General features: G+C 39.1%; 1 protein-coding gene across 2 annotated transcripts in view; it reads right to left on the bottom strand.

The window, feature by feature from the left end:
* The window catches only part of Lef1 (lymphoid enhancer binding factor 1), a 112466-nt gene extending 90854 nt beyond the window's left edge, over nucleotides 1–21612 (bottom strand). For both annotated transcript variants that reach the window (XM_026403194.2, XM_077803165.1), the window contains exons 1-3: nucleotides 21393–21612; nucleotides 19197–19263; nucleotides 17738–17871 (exon numbers count right to left, since the gene is read on the bottom strand). In XM_026403194.2, coding sequence (XP_026258979.2) covers nucleotides 17738–17871; nucleotides 19197–19263; nucleotides 21393–21605 — 414 coding nt within the window. In that variant the 5' untranslated portion in view covers nucleotides 21606–21612. The remainder of the gene's footprint in view (nucleotides 1–17737; nucleotides 17872–19196; nucleotides 19264–21392) is intronic.
* Nucleotides 21613–22194: the final 582 nt, after the last annotated feature.

The raw sequence follows: 22194 nt of genomic DNA on the forward strand, positions 1-22194 counted from the left end.
GAAGGCGGGAGGAGCTATAGTGGCTTCTCTGAAGGCAGACCTCCCAGGGCAAGCAGCTTAACTAGTGGATGGATTCAAGTCAGATGTCCAGATGGTGCTTGGTATGACACTTCCGGGGCCCCTGAAACGTGGCTAGTGGCAGAAGATGCTCTCTCAGTGCCAGGCAAAAGCAGTACTGGGTCAGTCTTCCACCTCTCCCATACCAACAGACCTTGCTTCATCTCTAGAGCAGAGAAACCCCCCTCTGCCAAAGCACTGAGGTACATTCTGGTGATGTGGGTACTGATGAAACTCACTCCAGAGATGCAGATGTGTTTCCTTATCCAAGCCAGCTCCAAGAAGGCCAAGGTTTTGTTTTGAATATATTTTAGTTGTCAATGAACCTTTATTTCATTTATTTATTTATATGTGGTGCTGAGAATTGAACCCAGTGCCTCACACATGCTAGGCAAGTGCTCTACCACGGAGCTACAATCCCAGCCCAAGCCCAAGGGTTTTAAACAGAGGCACATTGGCTAGACTGTACCTCCCTTAATCTATGTAAGAAACAACACTTTGTTATGAGCCCATTCCAGAGAAGAAAATGAGACTGGAAGCAGTTAGGAACTTCTTCAAGGACATATGGCTAGTCAATACCTTGTCTAATCATATAAGTACTTTTTTCCCACTGTAACATTAGGAACAGAAGTTCATTTTTTTTAAAGTTTTTAAATGTTTTTCTCAGGTAGTCAATTTTTAAATGGTAGTCAAATTTTACATTAGACATTACTGAATTCACTTAAAAACTGTTAATAATAAATTAAAACAAAAAATAAGCATTTCGATGTGCCTGAATGATGAACCATCTTCTCCTGTAGGTTAAATGTGGCATTTCCTCCACCATACAGAAGCTTCAGAATTATTTCCTGATACCAGCCATCTCAGGAGGGAACATTTCTTTTTGAAAAAAATTTAATCTCTGACTAATTATCCCAATTAGATACATAAGAATCCTTTATAAAAGCTAGTTAGCATAATCTTCATTATTTAACTTTGGTTTTAGCTTCACATTATTCACTAAATAGTATCTAAGACATGAAATCAAGTGTCCTCAAGCTTGCAATTCACAGACCTATGCGGATCCCTTACTCCTAGAAGTACAGTGATTCCCTGACATGGATCTTGACCAAATACCTGCTCTCTGTGGTAACCAAGTAATACTATTCTTTAAAAGGCCATTTCTTGCTATGTTTCCAGCTATGTTTAGGACATAAAACATTTTTCAAAATATTTTCAAATGAAGAAATGGAAACAAAAAGGTTAAAGTAATTTTCCCATTTTGCAGCTGGTATCTGAACTCTGGATTTAGGCTCCGGCATTGAAGACACAGAGTACTGCACAATATATGTAATTAGAAACCTTTCTACCTTCGTGAGATACCGTCTGCCCAATTCTTAGCCTGCCCAATTATTAGCATAGTCAAGTTTGACAATCACCATTAAAAAGGTGGTTTAAAGGTACACAAAGCAAGTTAAAAGTAAAGGTTTCTGGTGTTGGTACTAATAAACAGTGACACAATAGCTACTGCCAGTTAACTTGCAGTAATACTTATAACCTTGCTCATTCAAGTCTCTGCAAACATTTCTAAGTTCTTTAACAGTCTTAGGTTCCTTAATATTTATGGCCTTTTAAGTTAACAAAGTATTTATCAAGCAACTATCCTGGCTCAGCCGAAACAGAGTTGTGCACGCACCACTTTTCAACAAGTAAATCAAATATTCTCTGCTATGCTTCTAAAAGGACTCACTGAAATAAGAGCAAGTAAAGAACAAATGATATAGAAACTAGCCCTCTGAAACTGCCCTAGTAGGCTGCAGCACTCCAGGGTGACCTGGCTAACCTCCATCCCCACCTCCTGCATCCCTGCACTATTATGCACCTCCTGCTCGCTCTGCATTCAGCGGTGGGCATTTACAAAAGTCATCTCTTAGTATACCGTGAGCCCCTTGAGGGTAGAGACTGCCTTTATGGTCAGGCACCCACAATGAAAGTACTTATAAACAAGTACCTTCAACAAATACTTAAGGGATGAATGATAAATCATTCCTCAAATAAACATTCTTTGGTGTTTGTCTTCATTCTGCCAGGAACCTCCTTAACCCTAAACCACAAGGTTAATTCAGACACTGCTACAGCAACAGATATGCTCTTCTGATTAGTGAACTGGAATACAAGGGGCTTTCTGGTTATTGCATCATGCTACAAAGGTCAAAGAGCTTCACTACCATCTTCTTTCCTAAAATAAAATGTACATAATGAGCCAAACTAGCCAGGTGTGGTGGCACATGCCTATAATCCCAGTGACTTGGGAAGCTGAGGCAGGATTGCAAGTTGAAGGCCAGCCTCAGCAACTTATGAAACCCTTCCTCAAAATGAAAAATAAAGGGCTTGGGGATGTGACTCAGTGGTTAAGAGTACCTGAGTTCAATCCCCATTGCCAAAATAATAATAATAAGCCACCAAACTAATGATGGAAAGTATTATGTTAAGTATCTAGTTGTATACACAACTGATAGGTAGATCACAGTTGTGCAAGCAAAGAAATAGAGAAGTATCGTAATTTTGTTGTAGTTTTGAACCATTATTTCAAGAGAAGTTGATCAGAATTGTTTATAGTGTTATGTGTAAGAAACTGATAAATCAAAGATGATGTGAAATTGCAATTGACAGAAACATTATAGATAAATAAATAAATAAAATAAAAAATGTACTTATTTATTTATTTGTGTGTGTGCGTATGTGTGGTGCTGGGGATTGAACCCAGGGTCTTATGCATGAAAGGCGAGTACTCTACAAACTCAGCTATATCCCCAGCCACATAAGTACATTTTTAACATGGTTTCATTGTAACATTAATTAAAACAAATGATTAAAAAAATCTTAACATCCATAACTGAGGATAAAAATCTAATAAACTGAAGTATTCTTAAAATTGGATGGTAGTTGGACATTAAAACTAATGATATAGATCTATATTCACATAGAAAAATGAGCACACACAAAATATTTTTAATGAAAACAAAATGATTTACAATAGAATAGGACCCATATAAATGCTTGTATTACAGGTACAGATGCAGAAACAATATCTCAAAGTCTATAAATGTGTATGTCAAAATGAAACCATTATATCTGAATGATAGAAATGCAGGTACTTTTTATTGTTTTTTTTTTTTCCAATTCTACGATGGGTTTTCCCTTGACTTTTAAAAAAATGTATTATTTTAAACAATCCCCCCAAAGATATTTCCTTTTGAGAGAAAGAAGAAAAGATTATTTCTAATAAATGTGTCCTCAACAACAACAACAACAAAAAAAAGTTTCTTCATTTTTTAAAGGAAACTCACTGTTGCAACTTCTCAGGAAAGATCATGATTCCAGTCAGTACTAAACTAATTTCTCTTACTTACCCTAACATCAAGATGCCACAAAATTACCACTAACTGATTCTAAAAGTAAAGCACATCCCACATTTTAATTGCTTATTGTGCAAACAACACTCTTTGGCAGATTTTGCCTGTAAATGCTCAGTTCTTGTGGAATAAAAAGCATCATCATTTACCAAAAAGATTCTGGGAGTCACAAAACCTTTGGTCACACATCTGTTAATCTAGTTAGTCCTTAAGACATGGGGACACTGGGCCCCTAGAAGTGAGCAGAAAATTAGACATTTATCAAAAATATGCTGATACAATCAATTAAAAAATATTTCCTGAGAATTTTCAAGAACATATTGAGCAATTACATAGTTATGTGTTGAATGAACCAGAAGAACATTTTCAAGTATTCTTAGAATCTGTTATTTAACCCATCATTAAAACCTAGCAGTTCACATTATTTAGTAAAACGTAACAGTCACTTTTCAATCTTTTTTAAGGAAGCTGCCGGAGGATTACTCTCAGCAGTCTTATAAGGGAAGTGCTAGTTTATGAATTAGTTCTCAGCTCCTGAGTCAGGGATACCTGGCTCTGAATTTACCTTTTACCACTAACTAAACTTTAAGAGTACAAACAAGCAAATAACCTCTTGATGTCTCAGGTTCTTCACTGTAAACATGTGAATATTAATAGCATTCACTTCACTGTATTCTATTGAGAATTTAATAAGAAAAATGTATGTAAAGAACATTCATTAAACATATATGTATATGTGTGTATTTATTTGCTTTATTTATTGGCTGTGCTGGGGATCAAACTCAGGGTTTCACGGATGCTAGGCAATCACTCTATTATTGAGCTACATTCCCATCCCATTTTATTTTATTTTATTTTTTGAGACAGGGTCTTGATAAGTTACCCAGGCTGGCCTCAAATTTGTCTCAGTGCCTAAAATAGCTGGGATTATAGGCATGCACCACTGTGCCTGACTTCATTAAATATCATATGCTAATAATTTATTAATCCCATTATTCTCTTCATTTGTAGACAATGTCCTGGTCAAGGTCCAAGAATCCTCACCAGTAAGTGATATGACTTTCTTATTGTGGACTTATATCAAATAAGATATAGGTCAAAAAGAGGTGAAGTTTGGTGAGAGAGAGAGAGAATTTTAATCTTTATTTTTTAGTTATCGGTGGACACAACATCTTTGTATGTTTTGCTGAGGATCGAACTCGAGCCGCACGCATGCCAGGCGAGCGCGCTACCGCTTGAGCCACATCCCCAGCCCAATTTTTTTCTTATTTCTTAGCATAAAAATGAAAGCACAGAATAATGTCTAAGCTAATCTCATGATTGTCTATCCTCAAACCTACTCCTCTTTCTAAATTCACTAATTAATACTGTCCCCTCCTCATCAAGCTGGGACACTCACCATCTTTGATCCATCTCCTTCTGTGTACATCTAATTGGTCACCTTTGAACTTCACATTCAATACTACCTCAAAATGGCTATTAAAATTTCATATAACATCTCATTTTGTCCCCACAAAACCTAAAGAATCATTTCCATCTTACTAATGAGAGATCCACTGAAGCTCAGAAAGCACCCTGCAGTGGGAGTCAAGACTTAGGCCCCATTGATGGTACCACTACTTATCAGTCATGTGATCAGAGAAAATGGTCTACTTTATTTGACCTTCCATTTCTTGACCTGCTTATGCTCTCTATACTCATCTAAAGCTTTTGTCAACCCTCTTGGTGCCTCAGTTCTCTCATCAGAAACACAAGGATACTAGGGATACCCTGAGCTATTTTGAGGATTAAATGAGCTAATGCATAAAAAGTGTTTAGAACGGTTCTGGCATGTACTACATAGTCAAAACTAATAGCTAATGCCAATTCCATGGACTCTAATTAGTGCTCCATTTCTAAACTCAACTTCAGTTTTGTAATTTAGTGTGAGTTTATCCATTTTTAAGAGTGGCCATTTAAATATGGATTGCTAACTGTGTTGGTGATCACCTTACATTCTTGAGGTTTAAGAATTCTTATTTTATTCCAAACAACTAGTGAGGAACCTAATCCATGGCAGTTTTAAAATCCTGCAACAAGTTCTGGACAACAGAGTAAGGCAGGCCCTGTCCTGAAGAACTAATGGTGAGTGAGCAATAGATGTGGAACCAACTAGTAAGACATGTACGTAGGAGTTATGAAGGAGCGCCTGTGAGGACTCACCGGAGAGCACAGTTCCTCTTAACTGGAGTGGAATGGGAGTGCTAGGGAAGAGGTACCATCTATTCTGAACCTTTAAGGATAGACAAGATTGTGACGGCAGGTAAAAGAGAAAGGGCAGCTCAGAGAGCCCAAGCTACAAGAACCCACAGAAAGGTGTTCAAAAAGGGTTTGGGATAGAGGTCTGTGATGTGGATGACTAGGTAGTCAGTATTAGTGGTAATAGTAGTAGTAGCAGTCTGGATGGTTCCAGACTATGGAGAACTTTCAAAATAACACTAAAAAGTATGAATTTCATACTGTAGTTAGTGGAGTATGGCACTCATGGAGAAAACCTCAAAAGCTTGGCCTACAAGAGAACACAGTGTCAGTGGTCTCCATTAGTACAGGGACAGAGCTGAGTGAAGACAAAGTGGGCTTTGTGACCAATAAGTGTGACATGGAGTCCAAGCCCCATTCCTTTCCATGTCTGAGACCTTGGGTAAGTTATTTACATTATCCAAACCCTCAATTACTGGGTATTTACCCTTGTCAAGATTTTCCCCAAACTTATTTTATGTAAGAATCAGCTGGGAGCTTGGTCAAAGTACATCTATGTGACCGATCTGCACAATGATTCAGGACATACAGAGTGGAGTGGGGACAACATTCTGGATGAGGAAGCCAAGGTCCAGAGATGAAAAACACAGCTAGTCAGCAGAGCCCTGGAATCCAGGAATTCTGACTTCAAGAGGGCTTTGTGCAACTCCATCTTATTTATTTCTATACTTACTTGTTTTATCATTACTACTCATGGGCCACAGCCTCACTAATCAAGAATGATAACTTAAGGGACCTTCTCCTTTTCTCCTCCCTAATTGAAGAATTCTATACAAAGAAAGCTAACTCCACATTAGCATATGTTTAAATTCACTGGGTTTTATTAAGAGCAAAAGAAACTTCTACCCTTTTGGACAGTGGCTGTGACCCTTTTCCCTACCTACCTCTTCACTCACTCTCCACAAAGAAGATTTGTCTATTTGAAGAAGAAACTAAGGATGGGCTGGACTTTTTATTCTCTTTTGGGGCCAGCTTGTCTGAGCTGGCCTTGGTTCTACAGGAGGCAAGTCCCCTGCCAATGTTAGGGAAACCTGTGGCTGTGGTGGCAGGGGGTGGGGGCGGATGGTTCAACTTGGGGAAGTCAAAGGAAGTTCAAATTTGTTTAAGACACATTCTCCACTCTAGTCTTATGGAGTGTGTGACACTCTCCATCTGTCTGACTACTTGTCTATTATCTCTTTTTTTTTACTTGTTCTTTTTAGTCATGTCTCTTGAGTGAAAGAGTCATGAAAACTATCAGCCTCAAAACACCAACCATAAACAAAGCTGACTGTAAACAAATACACTTTTTAAAGTTCTGACTTCAGGACTGAGGATATAGCTCAGTGCTATATGACTTGTCTAGCATAAGTAAAGGCCCTGGGTTCAACCCCCAGGATCTTAATAAGTAAAAACAAAATTTAATTTAAATAAATATGAGTGAGTGTGTGTGTGTGTGTGTGTGTGTGTGTGTGTGAGATGCTGAGGACTGAACCCAGGCCTTGTGCATGTGAGGCAAACATGCTACCAACTGAGCTATATCCCCAGCCCCAAAATATGTTTTTTAAGGTTAAATTGCACTATTAACCCCAAATTTAAAGGTGTACTGCCTATCAGCAAGAATACAAATAATAATAAATGTTGATGAGCATGATGGGAAATATAAAACATTTATGCATTGTTGGTAGGATTGTAAATTAGTACAACTACTTTGGAAATCAGCCTGGAAGTTCCTCTAAAGACTAGAAATGGAACCATCATATGACACAGCTATTCCACTCCTCAGTGTTTATCCAAAAAAATTAAAGTCATCATACTATAGTCATACATGCATACCAATGATTATAACAGCATAATTCCCAGTAGCCAAACTACGGGACCAGCTTACGAAATCTGTCAACAAATGACTGGATAAAGAAAATATGGTATATATACACAATGGATTTTTTAAAATACTTTTTTAGTTGTTGGTGGACCTTCATTTCATTTATTTATTTTTATGAGATGCTGAGAATAGAACCCAGTGCTCACATGTGCTAGGCAAGCACCACCACTGAGCTACAGCCCCAGCCCTTAGACAATGGATTTTTACTCAGCCACAAACAACAACAAAGTTATGTCATTTGCAGGAAAATGAATAGAACTTAAGAACATAATGTTAAATGAAATAAGCCATACTCAGAAAGTCAAAGGTCATATTTTCTCTCATATATGGAAGCTAGAGAGCAAAAAGTGGGAAAAAGGGGGACTTAGGGGCTGGATTTATGGTTTGGTGGTAGAGTGCTCATGTGAGACACTAAGTTCAAGCCTCAGCAACACATAATATAAATAAATATATATAATAAAGGTATTGTGTCCACCTATAACTAAAAAAAAATAAAATTAAAAAAAGGGGACCTCATGAAAATAGGAGACTACTGAGTAGAGAGAGAGAACAGGCTAGGGGGACAGGGGAAGAGGGAAAGGAAAGATACTAGGGAATTTAGTTGATCAAATTATGTTTTGTGCATGCATGAATATATCACACTGAATCCCACTTATTATATATAATTACAATGCACCAATAAATTATCTTTGCATTTCTGACATTTTCCAAAGAAATAATGTAAAATGAGTACAAAGATTTTGTTAGAAAATATTTCATCATAATATTTACATGAGAAAAAAGGTGTCAGTATCTGAATGTGGGAACCAAAAAATTACTAGCTAAATAAATTAGGCAATCCATTAAAGATGTTACAAGACAATGCTTAACAGAAGAAAAAGTCCAATATATACTGGTGAGGAAAAAAATCAACTTACAAAATGGCATATTATGGTCTCATTGCCATGAGTATATAACAGGTATTTGTGAATTTATGTACCAGTTATATACATGCCTAGAGAGAAATCTAAAAGGCTGTGTAGCAAATTCTAGGAGTGATAATCACTGAGAATAAGAGCCTGGGAATTTAGTATTTGTATTCTTTTTGCTCAACCAAATTTTCTAATTTTTTCTACTGAACATGTTTTGCTTTTTTTAAATGAAAATAATCTTTTGTTTTCATAAAGTTAAGCATTTTTAAAAATGTCTAACAGAATCATCACTGTAACTGCTTTTCTGCTTTACATTTTTATCAATATTATAATTAATTTAGTAAGTATTTTATGTTCTTCAAGGCAAATGTTGATTATTTTTAATAAAAACAAACAAAACTATAGACCTTAAGGGAGGACTCTGACTCTACAACTTATTAGGCTGAGACAGATTATTGATATTCCTGAAGATGGTTCCTTTCTTTAATGCTGAGTTTATAACACACACCAGTTTTTACCTCAACTGAGCATTAAATGAGCATGTAAACTGCCTTATAAGTACTGAACACAATGTAGTATTTAAAAAATAAATAAATATCAACTACTTTCCCTTTAAAAAAAAACAAAAACAATGAATACTAATTTTAAAATTTTAATGTATGCATAAAATGAGCAAAATATTATTTGAGCAATATTTGGGAGACTTGATTTTTTTGGAGGGGTGTGGCACTTGGGATTGAATCCAGGGGTACTCTACTCTGTCTCCAACCACTTTGTTCTATTTTATTTTGAGAAAGGATCTCAAGGCCTAGGCTGCCCTCAAACTTGCAATCCTCCCGCTTCAGCCTCCAGAGTTGCTGAGATTACAGTGTGCTGGGCTGGCTACCTGGTTAGCCCTATTGTAGCAAATATTAAACATTTATCACTTTGATATTTTTGGTTTTTGTCTCAGACTTTAAAAATCTAATTTAAAAGTCTAATAACATTTGAGATGAGATTACAGAGCCTTTTTCTTTTATTTGCAGTGCTGTGGATGGAACCCTGCGCTCAGGCTTGCTGTGCTCTACCACTGGCCACACCTCCAGTCATGCAATACCTTTTTCCTTGATCCAAGTCTTTTGAAGTAGTATACCAAGGTGATGGGATCAAAATTAATATGAGGTGCTTTATATACTGTTCCAAATTGAGGTATCCTATACAAAGAAAGCTGACTCCACATTAGTATATGCTTAAATTCACTGGGTTTTATTAAGAGAAAAAGAAAAAAAAAAAAGTTCTAAAATGATGGAAGCAAGAATTTTCCACAAGGCTAAAAAGACATCAATTTCACCTTGCTGCCTGCCTAACAGATCCCTTGGATCTTATCTTTGGAGAAGAGAAATATAACTTGCCTGTTATCTTCAACATTCACAAGGCTTCAAAAGTTCCTCTCTCCCTAGTTTTGGTGGCAGGGAAAAGAAACCCAGCTCTTAAACGATAGGGGAAAATATTCTCCTAACCACAAATATATTTCTGCCTTATCCACAAAGTTTTCTGGCAACTTCTTATCAAATACTGGAAGATTCAAACTCTTCAACTAATGAATCTGAACTGTAGAAACCCGTTCCCTCACACCTCTCATTCCCTTGGCAGAGAAATGTGGTGCTAAAGGGTAAAATCAGATGCCCTCCTAATAGAAGAGTAGAAAACGACCTCGTAAAAGATGTTCTGACAATCCCCCAAATTTTTATTCACACTTTCCAAAGGTGAAGGAAGTCCTTCACCCAGTTCAAACTGCAGGTCCTCATCATGGCACAGAAAGAACAGTATACGTCTTTCTTTTCTCCAGAGCCTCTTGGGTCCAGACACACCTCTCTTGAATGCAGAAACCCCTCCAGGTGGGAACCAGAGCCCTGCCTCACACCATCTTAGACTCCAGCTTTACTGCTGGAAAACAGTGCTTGTGCAGACTTTTTGCCGTCAGAACTGCACATTCACCAGGTAAGATGGGCAAGCCGGGCAAGCCAGATGTGAATGTGACAATTTGTAAATGAGGAAACAAAGGCTAAATATGGAGGTTAAATACCTTTAGAGGAGGGTGATGGACTTGGGACTAGAGCTTGGGTTGGTTAACATCTACCCTAGTACTTCACAGACTCTGCCTTCTTAGGGGCTGCCTTCCTCCCCCTGATAAAGTAAAAACTCTTGTTCTCCATATTGCCAAAAGGTGTGATCAATTTACAGCACACACTGGCTCAGAACAGTCAGCAATGCCACTGCCACACGTCTTTAAAAAATACACAGAATTCTCTGCTATCTGAAAATGCCTCAAGTGTTACTGGCGGGGGAAATGTCCTTTCTAGCTGAGAGAGAATAAAAATGAAAAGTGTTAGCTATATGATACTAACATATACTTGAAGAGATGATTTTCTTTTTATTACTATCATATTCCATCTCAAGCACCCTTCTGAAAAAAGTATTTCTGTCCTCTCCATTGCTGCAATTAGGTTACTAGGACCTAAGTAAAAGACAAGTGCATCTTACTGATCCTCACAACAGGGTCCAGTCTCATTCTTTCTCAGTCTAGCAGTAAGTTCCTCTGGCTGTCTACTTTCGGCTGGAAACTGAACATTGTATAAGGAATGACCAACGTCCTCCCTAAAGACAGTGGTCTAATGCTCCTTCACTCACTCATGCAATAAGTCAGACAAAAAACAAAATAATAAAATACCAAGGATTAGTTTCCAGACACTTCCAAGTCTTGCCATTCACATAATATTTGGTTTGATAAAGTCCTTTGGATGTATCCAAAATTCACATGAAAACTTCCTATGCACTCTTATTGATTCAGCAAATATATTGGGGTTTCTTTTCTGTGCTAGGATGATTGTAACCCTTTCATAACTCATCAGGGACGATCACCTATCATCAATAGCTGGATAGCTATAATTACAAAGTTTTTCAGGATTATAAAAAATTAAAGGAATTATAAAAATGTCTTAGTATGTCAGATATTAAATTCTTGTTTTGATGACTGATTCAGAAGCTTATAATAATAAAAGAAAACTGAACCTATTCCAGAGCCATCCCTATTTATATTACAGAGCCTCCCTACATATACCCTTTCATTTCAATTTCTCTATGTTGAGTGACAGCAAACATTTTAATAAAGTGAACATAACATCATCACAGTGACAAATCACTATTTAGATCAAAATTCAATCATGCAAAACTGTCATCCAGTTCCACATAGGATTGTTTGTGAGTATGGGTAGAACAATAATCAGAAATTCAGTTTTTTAAAGGCTCTATGTTCCCAGTTAGCTGCAAAAATTTCTAGACCTTCTGTGAAGCAATATCTTTGCCAGTCATATTCCTCCCACAAACTGGGAAACAGGAGAAACAACCAAAACTCTTCCTTGCTCTATACTGCCCTTGCAATTTCCCCACACAGATAGAAGGCATGTGAGTTCCATCTCCCCAGTAAACTTTATAAGTGGTCTATCTGTACAAATGGATAATTTCAGCAGATTTAGAGGTTTAGCCAGAGTTGGTATTGTGTATAAACGTACTCCTGTGCAGAGATTTTATAATCCTCTTCACAGCCTCTGATAATAGTCTGTAAATAGTCCCAACTAAATTATCAGAATTTTTGAGTCAACAATCCCTATTTCCCAAGCAGCCCCCTGTTCAACTCTTCCCTCTTTACTACCCAAGTTTTTGTCATTGGTCTCTTAAGTTAGTATCAGGCTTTGGGCCTCCAAATTTTTGCCAGGATCGACATTGGCACTCATTTATATCCTTAAAATGATTTCAGAGCTTACAGCAGAGTCTATAGATCCCAGCCTGTGACTTCATAAAATCACAATTTAATATTTAAAAACTAAATATGAACTTTAAAAAGAGAAGGGATCTCATTTTATTTTAAGAGATAGGATCTTGCTATGTTGCCTAGGCTGGCCTTAAACTTCTAGGCTCAAGTAATCCTCCTGCCTCAGACTCCAAATGCATTTTTTAAATGATTTAAAGAAAGTCCAATGACTGCCTTTTCTAAATGAGTGAGGACTGTCAGGAAAGCAAGAAGCAGTCCTAAGTCTCATGATCACTACAATATTAGTCCTGCAAACTAGCTCAGCTTGGCACTGTCACCCAGTTCCATATAGGATTATATATAATTCAGCTTGGCACTCAACTTTGCATTAAATCGATGGCTCCAAAGGGGACAAGTTGTAAATGAACACTCCCTTGTAAAAACAACCTTCATGACAGTAGTGCCTCTGATATGTTCAGCTCTACTTTTACCTGTAAAAAATTTTGACTGGCCATAGATAACACTGCACATTTTATCTTTAAACTTCAGTTCTTTCTCCAAAATCAAAGGGAAACCAGTTTTGTAAAAGTCCAATCATATCTATGACAAACAAATGAAGATCAAAAAAAGTTCAAAGGAGGATGGAGTCATTTTTTTGCTCAAAAAACTTTTAATCACATAAAATCCAAAATGGTTCTGCCTAAAGAACAAACAAAATTAGTTTTAAAACATTCAACCCAGTAAACATTGGGGAAAGCACCTGTGAGTCTCAAGTTCAAGTCCAGACAGACACACCTGTAAAGTCCTATCTCTTATCAAATTACACAAGAGGTTGGGTCCATAGGGTAGACTGAGTCAGAACAATGGGGTTGATGAGAGCCCTGTATGGGGGCCCAGCCCACTCCTTCAGAAGCATGAATTTTCACAGGTTGGCTCAAAGTTTTGTTTTTAGTAAAGTTACTAAATATCTTGTATTGTTCTCATGTCTTTATGAATGAACGAGAAACTACAAGGGTCATTTCAAAACATATCTGAGTAAGGATCGGTCCTGTAATTACAACAGTAGCTCCTGAGTCATGTGTATGACTCTCTGGGATACCTGAACAAGCAAACTGTTAGTATATTTAAGATATCTGATGGAGGGATGGCAAGAGCTGCCAATTCTTCTGACTGTGATCCTTTCCCAACTTCACAACAGTGCAATTAAGAAGGGATCAAACAGAAGAGTTGGAGGTCTGGGGCATTTTCCCCACATTCTCCTGACATTCACATATAAAAGTGACCTAGAATATACTTTATAAAACTTACCCTACATCTGAGGTAAAGGGGAAAACTTAGCTTCAAAAATTAAACAGCCGAGAGAAATTAAAAATGATTTATCAGTAAGTCAAATTAAGTAGTTTCTTGCAGTAAAATGAAGAGAGCCTTTTAAAAATCTTGCAAGAGATAAGCCAGTCTCTCTCCTTAAGTTTTTCATTTCAAAAGCTATGTAACAGTGATATGCAGTGCCACTCAGAAACTTATCAATTAGTCAAGTCCTTAATTCTGGATGTGAACAATGAAAAAATCAAATTTCATCTACTTGTATGTAAATACAAACATGTGGGGTTAAGACAGTTATAATATGTATGTTTCTGTCAACCAGAAATCAAAATGTTGATTCCCTATGGTAAAAGGCACATGATGTAGGGCTGGGGTTGTGGCTCAGAGGTAGAGCCCTCGCCTAGCACATTTGAGGCCCTGGATTCGATCCTCAGCACCACATAAAAATAAATAAATAAAACAAAGGTATTGTGTCCAACTACAACTAAAAAATAATTTTTTTTAAAAAAAGGCATACAATGTAGCTGAGCTAATCTTAAGTAATCAAAAACAAATTCCTACAGCATTTTCATAGCAACCCCAACTTAAAAAAAAAATTCTGAAATGAGAACACAAATATCTCCCTTTCCCACATAAAAATTCACTCTGAGGATCACAGAGAACCAGAAACAATGAAAGTTCTCAGCACTACACTGACCAGGTGGCTGCTGTGGTCTGAGGAGACTCAGCAGCAAGGGGGCTCAGCTTCCTGCATTCCCTCCTGAGCATGAGAGAAACATGAGGTTTTTCTTCTAAGGTGTTAAACGTTTGGCTGCTAAGGGACAAATGGAAGTCAGACACCCAAGATGATTAACCATAGGACATTAAACCAATGGGAACTTTTGCTACATTAAACCCAGGCAAGCTCACAAGGTGTTCAGGCACACAACTGCCAGGACCGACCTTGGGGATATAAAGACCTATTATTTTTTTCTTTTAATACTTTACCACTGGCCTACAGGGATTTTTCATAAATAAGGTTCAGAGGAAAAAAAGCTTTGGGAGAATGCTTTTAATAAACCTTCCATGTTCCTCACTCTGAAATATTTAATAGGCTTCTGCATCATCCTTCTCTGTAGATAAACCAACTTAAGCCGAAGTTTACTGTGCCTTGGAGCTCACAATGACACCAAATGTGTTTCATAGGTGCTTTCTTAGGCTCAATTTAGCTGAATGAAGAATTCTTATTTAAAATTCCATAGAGACCCATTCATGAGATTTCTTATGCAGATGATCATATCCATAAGAATTCCAAGTCTAGAAAGAGGTAATCTGCCAATTAAAACTTCCCCTCAAAAGGATAAAAGCTGAATGGGTGAAGACAGTTCTCCTGAATAGATAATGCAGTACTTAGGTCCCTGGGTGAGCATGTTTATGCCAGTGTTTGTCTAAAAAAGTGCAAAAGCATATAGAATTGTTACAATGAGATTCCAGCAGAAACATTTCTGTATGTGCTAGTTGGTCATAGCTGCAATTCTCAGGATTACCTAGTTATATACAAACACAAGACTATGCAGAGAAGGGGTGGTCTGGTCCCTCCCCTACCCCCAGATGTTAACTCCAGTCTGAACGTGTCCAGGGACCAGAAGCAGTAAACAAGCAGCTGTTTGTAATGCAAATTCAAGTCACAGAGATGCTCCCACCCTAAGTCCCAACACAAATGGTCACTCGGTTCCTCACACTCTCCATGTAAGTCTGTCATTGTGGATGTCAGTGATACACTCAAGTCCTGTTAGGAACAGAATTAAAGACCAAGAAGGCAGAGTGTGGTTAGGGGTAAAGAAGAGAGGCTGCCTTCCCGTTAAAGTGTTTCTGATCTCAGACCATTAAAAACAGCCGTTAGGTATTAGGGACCAACAATTATAACTTTCATTGTACTCTGCAAAATAAATACAAAAATAAAAATCAATATAGTCTGTGGTTTAAACTGAAAAGCTTTGGAAGTGGGCAAACTACAGAACATCTCAAGAAAATACGCCTAAAAAATACATTCTAATAAGCAAAGCATGAGGTAACAGGGTAAGATAAGCCTTTCTTCACATACTCTGTTTCTCTACCCTGTATCTATAGCCATTTATTTTGGCCACCCATCTTTCCAAAGCAATGAATGACTGATTCACAGATCTTAAAATTTTAAGATCTACACTAACAAAAAAAAAAATACCTTCCATTCTATCAAATTTTTTAAATGATGAGTACTCTGGAGGATCAGGAGAAAAGTCTGCAGAGACATAAGGCAGAATTCTGGCTTAAAGAGGAAGAGATGCTTAACATACAATATTCTTAGGGATTGTTTACAAAGACCAATAAGTATTATTATACTGACTTTTCAAAAATTATTGCTCAAAAGGAGAAGTAGCTGATCTAAGGAATATATTTCAAAATATGTACTGTGTGCACAGATAAAATTCAGAGGCTATTTTCCATTATTATCAAGACTATAATTTGATTTGGAAACATTATTCTAAAAAGTCTTTAACAGAAATATTCAATCAATTGTTATCTAAGACATATTTTGTTTCCTCTCTACCCCACAAAACAAAAAGCCTGTGCAACTATAAAATAAATATCTGATATATTTGCACATCTAGTCCAACAAATATAAACTCTACAACTTTCTGAAACTCAGAAGCATTTATTTGGTGCAGTCTCTAAGCGGTAAACTACATTTGTTTTATTAATTCATTCATTTTTAGGTAGAAAATTCATATGTACTACGCAGACATTAAATATTTGAAAAGCCTTTTAAAATAAAATACAAAATAGCTTTTTCCTATGGCAACCATCCCAAAATCGCCAAGATTACATCCCCAAGATCTCCATTTTAGCTACAGTATTAAAATTAGAAAAATCTTATTCCAAGAGATAAAATATTCCTTGTGATATTTTTGCAGTGCCCATACAAAGTGATTATATTTCATATACCTTTCAGTTTACATTGAGGGCTACAGACAATGAAGACAATCACTACGCATGGTGTTAACAGTTGACTACCAGCCATTTCCCTCAGTTACTTTGGTGAACCTTCTCATTCTCTTATTCTGTTTACTGAGGCATCAATGCCATCAGTTTTCACAGATGTTTGTGGCTGATTTTTTTCAGTTTGTAGAACCAATGGGCAAAGATCACAGGCTCCATTTTCGATGTAGATCTGGATATCAGGAGAGCCAGTGAGACTGAAACCCTAAGCCCTAAGCTGCATACATAAGTGTCTTTCATTGGAGGCTGAGTAGTGGAGGGATAGTAGGACTGGAAAGAAAGTTTATATATTGATGGATCACTTAATATTCCATCCCCACAACATACATCATGTTCACATACTATATAAGTTACTACCTAGATATTTTCTCATTACACAAATGAGACTTCCACTTTGCAAGAAAAAATAAATATCCTTCAGTACCAAGCATGAAATTGTTCATAACGTTATGCATTTGCATAATGCAGTGATAATGCCAATGCATTTTTAGAACTTCAAAAGTTAACCACAAGACAGAAGAATAACTTTCATTAGGTTATCTTTAAATGATACTTCCTCAACAATCGACAAAGGGTAAAAATAGATTATCAGCCATTCACAAAATATATTAAAACTAATAGTTAATATAATAAAATAAGGCACTTTTAAAAGTCAAAGAAACAATGTGAATGTCCAGCTCCAAATGAGCCTAAACCATTCTGATTCTAGATATCTTAAGAGCATCGACAGCTATTTGGTCCTTGGCTAACTCAAAACACTGAATCAAATTTTCCTGTCCTCAGCACAGAAAGCACAATAATCATAAAATAGTAGATTTGTTGGTTTAACTTCATTTGATTTTGTAACATGTGATATGTTATTAATCTCAAACCAATAAACCAAAAGCTAAAATTCCAAATGCAAGACATCAAACATGGCACTATTTTAAGGCAGCCAGTCCCTGTAACAGCTCTTATTGAGCAATGACTGGTCATATATAACGAAAGCATTTGCAATGTGTTTGAAAAAATAAACATTCTGCCAAAATACCAATTAATTTGCACTTCAGAAAATAATTTGCAACATCAGCATGTTACTCACTGTTCTCGGGATGGGTGGAGAAAGGGATCCATTTGACATGTATGGGTCGTTATTCATATTTGGCATCATTATGTAGCCAGAATAACTAGAGTAGGAGGGTCCCTTGTTGTAGAGGCCTCCATCTGGATGCTTTCCTGAGAGAATCCAAAGAACAATCAATGATGTATTGACTCCCTTTTTATAGCACAATATTTTTCATCAGAAAATCTAACAGTTCTAAGGCAAATCAGACTTTCCATAAAAGATTTGTTTATAAAATACTATAACTGGATTATTATGCTCTATTTTAGATTGACAGTATTTATTCTCTTAAATGACTTAGCAGCAAACCAGATGTTTAAAAAACATGTGTTTCAATTTACTTCCACAACTGACTGATGTTTTTATAATAATAAGTGTTATCCATCTAACTTAATTTGTTCTAATACTAACAAACTAGCCTAAGAAATACAGAAACATGAAGGAAAACACACAAACCTGAAACTGTGATGTATTAGACCATCTGTGTATATACATGTATATATTGATACACTTGAAGTTATCCTTTTTCTTTTAAGAAAATTCTACCTATGCTTCTAGATTTCTAGAAAATTTCTAGATTTTTGCTGAGGAAGAGAGTTTTATCTAGTATTTGAGCGATGAAAGGAGTAACTCTGGAAGGCTTAATTTTATGTGTTACACTTACATCATTCTACCAAAGAAATCTGTGTGTTCAATTTACAGATTTCTTCCTTTCAATTTGTACAACTATTTGTCACTGAGAAGAACCCTAATATGTAGTTCTCAACCCTTCTTCTCCAGGTTAAAATACAGTATGTATTTTAGATTCCCTTCTGATCAGGCCATTTGTTAAGTAATTAAAGGACTTAAGTAATTAAAATGCAGACTGGGCAACAAGTAAACCCTACCTGTTATCTTATTCCTTTCCAAGTCACAGGAGCTATCCCTAAATTTCAAATTATGTATATATGAATCTTTTAACAAGAATCAGAAATGGAGAGAAAGTCTATCCTATCTGCATAGTCCCTAGCTGTAAGTTTTATATTTTAAAAGCTAGATTCTGTTTTACTGAGCCATGTTCAGTGTGTTCATTCACTGCCTGCCTTCTCACTGTAACAAACTAGAAACAGCAATTTTGCAAGCAAAAATCCATTCAGAACTATTTTTGTTTAAGAAAAAAAAAAATCCATTATAAACCCTCCTTCTTTTCCAAGAATCTGGAAGCTAGTTGAAATCCGAAGGTCCCCATAACTCAAAGATAGTTCTTAAATGATGTAATACACATTAGAGATAAGCAGTAACTTTCCTGGGTTTTCTTTCCTATTTTGTTATGATAGTGGGCATTATAATCTTATCACACCTGGTCCTGGTCTCCTAAATGCAAAAGCAGCAAAACAAACTTAAATACACAAACCACAGGTTCTATGATAAAGCTGGAGGAAGTAGAATTCAGTCTTACCATCATCAGGGTGTTCTCTGGCCTTGTCATGGTAGGACTCCTGAGAGGTCTGTGCTTGTCTGGCCACCTAATAGCAATCCCCATCCCCAAAAGAAAGAAAATCACCTTAGAGTTTGTGACAGTAAGTGTGTCCAATGGAAACTCAAAGAAAGAGGTTTAGGTGCAATTCAATCTACCTGTTTTATTAATCTAAGGATAAGCTAGAGTTGGGTACTAGGGAGTCTTTTTCTTTCCCACGTGTATTTTTGAGAGATTATTATCTTCTCGGGACCAAAAAGTAAAAAGAACAAAAATATAGTAAATTTGAGACCAACTCACAAGCTGTTCTGATTGCTGTTTATTAAAATCTGTCAAGGTTCCTGTATGCCTAATAGGAGAGGAGTTGGAGTTAATGGCGTTGATAGTTTTGATAGCCTCTTCAACCACTGTTCATTTCAATTAGAGCTGATTAAAGCAGGCTGAAATATCATTTTGCAACTGAAAATGGCATTTTTAATATGAACAAGTCAACCACTCCAATGGGGTCTTAAGAAAATAGCCCTAAGAGCAGTCCCAGCTGGAGTTCCACTATGGCTTAAGACCTACTATGGCTGGCTGACTGCAGGCTTGCAAGAAAAAAGTAGAACTGATCTGTGGTTAAAGAGAGGAAAAATTGAGAGTCGGGTTATAGACATCTAAAAGGTAGCCCAGTTAATATCAGTTCTGGTAACCACCATCCACCTTGGCTCAACCACGTGCAAATCAGTGGTATTACCCCATCACCATCTTTCTTGGGTCGGTTCACCAACTTACCGCTGCGACAAGATTAACAGAGCCCTAACACCTGGGGTTGTCTGTTTCCAACACAGTGTCCTTCTCCCCAGACCAGACGGATAAAGAACACCCTTCCCTTCTCCTCCTCGGAACCCAGCCCCCAGCCTTCCAAAATGCATACTCACCCCTGCCATTGGGATAGAGAAGGTAACTCTGAGGTGTTCTTAAAACGTGTTGTTTAAAACCCATAATGTCCCCGCCCCCAAAACCACGCGCTTTCTTTTTGGGGGCAGAAGTAATGCCATTTAAGGAAAAAGGGTATACCCTCCAAGTTTCTCTGAAGGGGAAAAACGTTGGTGAAATCATTTGGGTGTCAGGACTTTTCGACCGGATTTCCTCCGGAGGATTTCCCAGTTGTTGAATGAGGGTGGCCAGTGGAGTGTCGAATATCAGGGTCCATCCCCCCACCTCATCTGAGCCTCTGGGCGCAGCCCGAAATAGCCCTCCCGCGCAGTCCCGCTGCGGCTTTCCCTCGCCGGCACCCACGTGTCTCTATTTACCCTACTCGGGTTACCAGTGCTATCGCCTGCAGCTGGCCAGGAGATCTGATAAAGCGCTTTCCACCCTCCCTAACCGGTGCCCGATTTCCGCCGCTTCTCTACTAGGGCTGGCCTTTCTTCTGCATAGATTGAAGGCCTGATGTAGGCCCCAACTAACCCCAAATAAAGTTTTGTATTTTTTAAGTGAAGGGGTGCAGGCGGTCGAGCGGTATCTGTCCTCTTGGGGCGGCTGGGCTCCGCGCGCCCACAGCTTTGTACAGCCTGCGCTGGGGCTGCAGCGGCTGCAGGGACTTGGCCCCGCACCACCCCCGCAGAGCCGGCGCGCGCCCACTCCACGGGCCGGCTTCGCGCGGGCCCTGCTCCGCGGCGGTTGGGGCCGCCCCGCCTGCCCCCGGCCCACGCCAGCCTCTTCTTCCTCCCGCCTCTGGCTCGGCTCGTCTAAGCCTTTGGTGGTTTAACGCACTTTTGCAGACATGTACCGAGAAAGATAGCGGGTGTACTTTGTTTTCCGTCCTACGGATGATTTCCCAGTAGTACTGTTCAGACCTCCTTTAATTCATTGCACTCCTCACTCCACCAAAAAGTCCGGAGGCAAAAATTATGGGTTAAAGGAAGCATTTCCTGCCTGTAAACCAACCGCTTGGCCACCGAACCCCTAAACCGATCACTGGGAATAAGTTTCCCTGCACACCCTTCCACCTCCGATCCCGCACACCCACCGAAAATATCAACCAGGGATCCAGCCCTTCCCCGACGCCCCTACAAACAAGGAAACTACTCGGGAGCAGTCACCCGGGACTGCGGGCGCCTTGGCTCCCTCCCTCTCTGAGCTTCTCCGAGACCCACCACGCCTCTCGGGAACTTGGGGCAGCGGCCCGCTCACCTCGTGTCCGTTGCTGGCGGGGATGATTTCGGACTCGTTAACCAAGGAGGACTTGATGTCGGCTAAGTCGCCTTCCTCTTCGGGGTGACTGATCTCAGCGAAGATCTTCTCCTTCTGGGGATCGCCCTCGTCCTTGAAAGGGATCATCTCGTCCGTGGCGCAGAGTTCCGGGTCCCCCCCGCCGCCGCCGCCTCCCCCAGAGAGTTGGGGCATCCCGACGAATCTGTAATCTCCGCTCCGCTGTGGGAGCACCCGCGGCGACAGCAGGAAAGAGAGGAGGGTCAATGCAAGGGTGGGGGGAGGGAAAGGAGAGCTGGATGCGTGAGGGAGGACTGCGGGCGGAAGCGAGGCAGGCGAGCGCGGGGCCGCCGGCCGGCAGCCGGAGCAGCTGCGGCGGCGCCCGAGCTCTGGCGGCCGCCCGCGCTTTCCCGCTTCGCGGAGATAGACGCCGGCGCCCGCCTCTGAGGCCGAAGGGCACGGGAATGCGAGGGCAGCCGCAGCTGGCGCCTCTGGGGGCGTCTGCGCGGCTCCACGCGCGCTGGGCTAGCCTGCCCTGGCCCGGCGGGCCACCCCACGCCCCCCTCCGGCCTGTGTGCGCGGAAGACACCGGTTCTGGAGGGGTCAGCACACCCCAGAGAACAGAGGAGAGTCCGGCGGCGCGGCTCCGCGCAAACCTCCCCACCGTAGATTCCTCGGATGCCGATTTAGTAGTTTGTTTTCCGATGAAGGAGAAGCGAGCTGGGCCAAATGGCTCCGTTTGCCCCAGCGGAGGTTTAAAGAGAATCAGAAGATAATGAAAAGT

Source organism: Urocitellus parryii, chromosome 10 (assembly GCF_045843805.1).
Source record: "Urocitellus parryii isolate mUroPar1 chromosome 10, mUroPar1.hap1, whole genome shotgun sequence".
Classification (NCBI taxonomy): Eukaryota; Metazoa; Chordata; class Mammalia; order Rodentia; family Sciuridae; genus Urocitellus; species Urocitellus parryii.